General features: G+C 34.1%; 1 protein-coding gene across 1 annotated transcript; it reads left to right on the top strand.

Annotated features, from left to right (window-relative positions):
* The first annotated feature begins 2,380 nt into the window (after positions 1-2,380).
* LOC114364885 (probable methyltransferase-like protein 15 homolog) lies at positions 2,381-4,026 on the top strand. The gene is made up of 3 exons (XM_028321239.1): positions 2,381-2,525; positions 2,620-2,867; positions 2,945-4,026. The coding sequence occupies exons 1-3, from the start codon at positions 2,455-2,457 to the stop codon at positions 3,967-3,969; spliced, it is 1,344 nt and encodes a 447-aa protein (XP_028177040.1). The 5' UTR covers positions 2,381-2,454; the 3' UTR covers positions 3,970-4,026.
* The last annotated feature ends 1,974 nt before the right edge of the window (positions 4,027-6,000 follow it).

Below are 6,000 nucleotides of genomic sequence, written 5' to 3'. Positions count from 1 at the left end.
CATCTAGAAGCTATCCATGAATATATATTTACCAGGATGATAGAACGAGTATACAGGCTGTCCCAAAAATTGTATCAGACGGAAGTCCAGATTTAAGTGAACTTCAGCAGATCGTCGATCCACTTTAGTGGAAGGCCTTTGTCCAGCAGTGGACATTTGGCTGAAACAAACGAAGGAAGTTAAATTTGCTGAGAAACGGTTTTGGGACACGCCGTATAAGCACTAATCAATTATTGACCATCGCCCTTGGCCCGCTCGCGGCTCGAATGTCGCCCAACTCCTTCTATTCGCGGGTTCTATTCAGACTTGTGCATATTTCAATACTTTTATTTTTGTTCGCTAACCTAAGCCCGAGACAAGCCAAGGCCTGCAATTCCAAAAAATGAGGTGCAGTTAAGTTAAAATTCAGACCACGACGTCTACGAGAGTAAAATAAACTGTATTTGGTGCAAAATGTTATCTAAGTATATTATGTGAAATACAGTTTCTCCCAGGAAGACCGTCTTATTACAGGTGTTAATGGTGTTAACTTAATTTATCTATATTGAACACTAGCTGACCCGGCGAACTTTGTTCCGCCTTAATGGCAATAAATAAGCAGACTTTTTTTTATTTTGAACGGGATAAAAAGTATCCTATGTCCTTCTCCTGGCTCTAAACTACCTCCCTGACAATTTTCAGCTAAATCGGTTCAGCCGTTCTTGAGTTATAAGTGGTGTAACTAACACGACTTTCTTTTTGAGACTCACTGCCGTATTTCAATTGTTTACTCAGTCAGCGATATTTTTTCACCAATCAGTCATGATGAGTAAAGTTAGCTACGTCTCATGCGACAACTTTAAAGTTACGCGGTGTTTTTCATACACTTCGACGTTGTTATACGAAATATTGTGTGTTGAGTGTAACATCACACGATATCACGCGACAAGCGCTACAAAACACTAGTAGAATCAACGCATACAATATTTACACATGCAAGCAATATTTTGAAGTTAAATGTTTAGGTCATGAAATGGTTACAGTACAGTCTTCAATATAGGAACCGTAAAAATATGTAAAGCCAGCAAAAAATAGTGTTTAAAGATAAGAAATAGAAGATCTAGTACGCGTCTACTCTATTTACTTACTCGTACCTACACTAAACCTTGATTTTACTTTACATAAATGTACCGTGAAAATAACTTTATCGTGAGCAGCATTTGCCTTTGACTCTTTTTCTCTCTACGTCGTAATAAGTAGGTACTTACGGATTAGCAAGGATTATCCTGTCTTTTGCTCCCACACGTTCTGTCTGCGTGCGATTTGATTTATTACCTTACTGGATTGCGTTAGATCTCGCTAAACGGTAATCTGTTTCGTTGGGTTTTATTTGGATTATTGAGACAATGTTTATTTTTGGGTCTCTTTACTTGGGAACTAAGCACCTATCTACATACATATAATAAACAAAACAATGTCAGGTTTATTCGACTTGAGAACGGCTGGATCGATTTTCATGGTTTGCATTAGAAAATTCACGAAAAAATAAAAGTAAAATCATTTTCCCATACAAAATGTTGAAATGAAAAGGACCGCTAGGTAGACACAAATGACATCCACATTCAAACTTAATAACGTTATCCACTACTAATCCCATTTAATTCGATAAATGATGATAAATCAAAGTTACAAATTACAACTAGGTACTTACTTCTTTCGCAATTTTGCTCGTCCTCGATAACTTTCCTCTGGATGTAAGACACTCTGAGCAACAACATAGTCACTATAAAAATATCACTCACACACACTTGAAACTCACTATTTAGTTTTCTCTTCATCAGGATCTTGATCACTATAATACAAGCCTACAAATAAATCAAAATTACGGTTTTACAAAAGCTAGAGAAAAATCTTTTTGTCATTCTTATTGCACTTAACCGTCGAGAAAATATTGTGGGTAGGTGAAGACAAACGGATTATCATCTGACCACAGACTAAATACACGATATCTGTGGGTTATATTTTTTTTTTTGGCTTCCGTAAAAAATCCTCATTTTAAGTGATTTATATTTCTGATAAATATTAATAAAACTCACGTCATTATTCAATGCATTTAATTTGTCTCCTTCTAACTAGATTTTTAGATGGAAATCGATTTTTTTGTTTTCTTCCAGTTTCTGAGACCGAACGTTCGTTTAACGCTCTCCTGGGACTGATTAATCTCCACTGGTTGGGTTTTTATAGGTCAAAGCAATTTATATTTGGTTATTATTTTTATATTGTTTTCCTATAACCAAATCATTTTATTTATTTAACGCGATGGCAGAATAGACTTGTTCAAGGCCTCAAAACTGATAAAAAAATAGTGACATTAAATCTGACATTGACATGAATACTTTGGTCTTGCTGCTTTTGCATTTTGCTACTTTCAGCTACTTTTACAAAAAATTATAAATATTATGAACTTCATTTGAGATGACTTCTCAATACAAGAAGTTTACTAGGTTAATAGCAAAGTGGCCTGTGGATAATACCAAAGGAGAAAGGTAAAAATCATCATAATAATAACATAACCTCTAAGACTTTAAAAACTGATCTATTCTTGTATTTTATGAAGTTTCCTTTGATTCTGATTTACAGGGACCTCGGAAAATTTATCAGAGATAAAGTAAAAGCTGCGTTTGAATCATCAGATAAACAGAAACTTGATTCTGAGCTTTGCAGTCGCCAATACAATTCGTTGAATAAACTTGCAGATAACCATTACAAAAACAAATATAAACGCACACGAACCAGTACTGCAACAGGTCTAAGTGCTGAAGAGTGTAATTTAATCCTATCCGACGAAGTATTAACGTACTTAAAGGAAGAAAACAAAGGTTTCTTTAGCAAACTTTTGAAGAAAGATCAAAAATAATGTTGCGACACATAACGCGACTATACTTTCGTAGCACACCGAGTATAGCTCGTCGATGTAGTACAGAATCAGTAAAATACAAAGACCACACACCTGTTATGTTGGATGAAGTTATAAAGCACCTTGACCCACAAGATAATGAAGTGTACATTGATATGACCTTTGGTGCTGGTGGACACACAAAAAGGATACTTGAGTCAGCAAACTGTAGAGTTATAGCCTTGGACAGAGATCCAATCGCCCATGAGAAAGCAAAGCAACTAGCATCTGAATATCCTAACAGAGTCACTCCATTACTTGGTAAGTTTAGTGAGCTACCAACACTGTTAAAAAATGAAGGCTATGGTCAATCAAGTATAGATGGAATACTATTCGATTTCGGTTGTTCTTCCATGCAATTAGATACAGGAGAGAGGGGGTTTTCAATAAGTAAAAATGGTTATTTAGACATGAGAATGGATGCTGGAAGAGATCCTGACCAGATCACAGCGAGAGAAGTGTTAGCAACAGCGAATGAGCAAGAGCTATACAAAATCTTCAAAGTGTATGGGGAAGAGAAGAAAGCTGCAAAAATTGCCCAAACGATCATCCAGGCTAGGTATATGATAAAGAATATTGATACGACCAAAGAGTTGGTAGATGTGGTCAATTCCTGCACTCCAGATGAAGTGAGATTAGATAAGCTTCAAAGACCACAATCAAATGCAACCAAAGTCTTCCAAGCATTACGCATTTTTGTCAACAATGAGTTGAATGAACTGAACTATGGCATGGTACTTGCTAAATATTACTTGAAACTTAGCGGGAGGCTTGTTACTATTTGCTTTCACTCTTTAGAAGATACGATTGTAAAACGCCATATCGCTGGAAATATTATAAATGAAGTAGCAAATCCTGTGCCTCTAAAGTATCTCAATCCAACGTTGGTACAGAATCAGGAAACTATAGATCAATTCTTGGATACCCCTTGGAAGTCCATGACAAAACATGTGGAGGTACCAACTGAAGATGAAGTAGACCGTAACCCCAGAAGTAGAAGTGCAAGATTAAGAGCTGCAATCAAAGTGAAATAAATCGGCTTGAATATTTCAAAAATGTAGATGTTCCCTGATACTTTTAACTTATTTTATTGTAAAAATATATAAATATTAGTTAGTATTGTATCCTTTCTTTTATTTATTTGTTTATTTCAAGATAATGGATATTGGTAATTGAGCTGAGAGTCCCAATCCCAATGAAAGAAGAAAATCTGTTTTATTTACCATACTTATTGCAAAGGTTATTGAAAGAAAACAATGTATAGTATGCATAGTTAAATTTATTGATCCTCTTATTATTGAAAATGGTAACTAATACTAATTTACTCTATGGATCCCTATGCTTATACTGACATTTTCAGCCCTCCTGCGCGGCAAAAATAATATCTGTAGGTAGCCATACATTTTCATTACTGTGTAATGAGACGAAGCTTACCTACATTTTGTCTCCCCTGAAAGTAGCTAACTACTAAATCACGTAAAGGTATACATTTATACAATGAATAACGCTATAGACATTTCGAGACCTAAAATGCTTTTGTTTTTGCAAAGAAATTGATAATACAGACTAGATAAATATGACCATAATCAATATCAAATTTTACAGCATAGTAGAATTCTAATAAAATACCCTCAAAATATAAGTAAAGTAAGGTATAACATTAAAATAATTTCAAAACGAATACATTTAACTAAGGTTTTTATTCGTCTGATAAAAAAATATCATTTGAGTAGGATTACAAGGTAGGAATTAAATATAATAAGTATACGTAGCAAGTTGGCAAATAATAACTTTTTACTCAACCATAGTGTCAATTATATGCTCAACCTACATCAAATAAACCCTAACTGCAAAAATATGCATACATTTTTTATTTTCTACTTTAATAAGTTGAATACATATCTTTGCACCTAAGATAGACTTACTGTTCAACTAATTTATGGAAGATACTGTGATTACCTATGTCATTTCTAAGGAAGATTTTTATCATTAGGGAAAGACTTATCCATATCTCCCTGCCTCCCAACTCTTCTGAACAATCCTGCCAGGAAGGCTCAGTTAAACAGTAGGCCTATAGACCAACTACATTACAACAATTCTGATTTCTATCCCTCTGTCTAATACTACGAACAACATTAACCAAACAATATCTTATTGTGTTGATTTCCTGAAAATACTATTTACACAACATTAAATATATCATTAACTGAAGTATTTAAAATAAATAAACTTTTCAACCATCTTCAGCGATATAATTCAGTTTCCATACATAAATAATGGGTTCAGTCAGAGCAAGCTAGTTGCTTGGAAATGCCATAATAAAAAAACTTATACATCAATTAAAAAGCATATACCCACTAGTTGGAATGTGGCCAAAGGTACTGGTAGCGTATTACGCACAAATGACATGGCAGTGGAAAAACAAACATTTCATAGCATGACTATAATCTAATAATAACTCATGGAAAATAAAATAAAACTGAAAATACATTATGCATAAACTGCCGACTTTCTCTTTAGCAATATCTTAATCCAGTGATAAGAATAATGACATCATGTTAATGCAATATCCATTAAAATATTGTGGCTATCAATCCTAAACACACTACTAAGGCCTGCAAACTCCTAAATATACATAGATGCCACAATATTTTGTTTGGTAACTAATCTAGAAGCCATTTTGTTTTGAGTCAAAATCATAGGACCACACGGAGTTACAAACATACCCAGTAATACACAGTTAAAAATATCCGATTTATTTAATAATTTTTTGAACTGTCTGATATGCCAGGAGTAGAAGAATATTATTTTAGGAATAATTTAAGTAGGTGATTGATTCATATTATTAAGATGGCTAAGCTAAGCTGTTCTGAAGTAAATAAGAACTTTATGTTTAGAAATTCAATGGTGGGCAACAAGGGACATATTCCCCATGACTTTATTGAACTGGCTAGGCTTGGATGGATAATTCAATAATCCTTGTATAGCACAATGAGATGGAGTTGTTTACTTTCCATGTCATTTCATCTGTATTTTCATAAACAATTAGCCAGTTTTGTGTTGAC

The sequence above is a fragment of the Ostrinia furnacalis genome, unplaced genomic scaffold (assembly GCF_004193835.3).
Source record: "Ostrinia furnacalis isolate ACB-3 unplaced genomic scaffold, ASM419383v2 OfSCF7487, whole genome shotgun sequence".
Classification (NCBI taxonomy): Eukaryota; Metazoa; Arthropoda; class Insecta; order Lepidoptera; family Crambidae; genus Ostrinia; species Ostrinia furnacalis.
The sequence above is the reverse complement of the archived record's forward strand: the minus strand, read 5'-3'. Positions and strand labels throughout refer to the sequence as shown.

What these genes read in the sequence shown, in the direction of transcription:
- LOC114364885 (XM_028321239.1), top strand. Translation starts at nt 2,455, where the DNA reads ATGACTTCTCAATACAAGAAGTTTACTAGGTTAATAGCAAAGTGGCCT. An exon ending in GATAATACCAAAGGAGAAAG is followed by an intron (nt 2,526 to 2,619) that starts GTAAAAATCATC and finishes TCTGATTTACAG; the next exon opens with GGACCTCGGAAAATTTATCA. An exon ending in AGAAAACAAAGGTTTCTTTA is followed by an intron (nt 2,868 to 2,944) that starts GCAAACTTTTGA and finishes CACCGAGTATAG; the next exon opens with CTCGTCGATGTAGTACAGAA.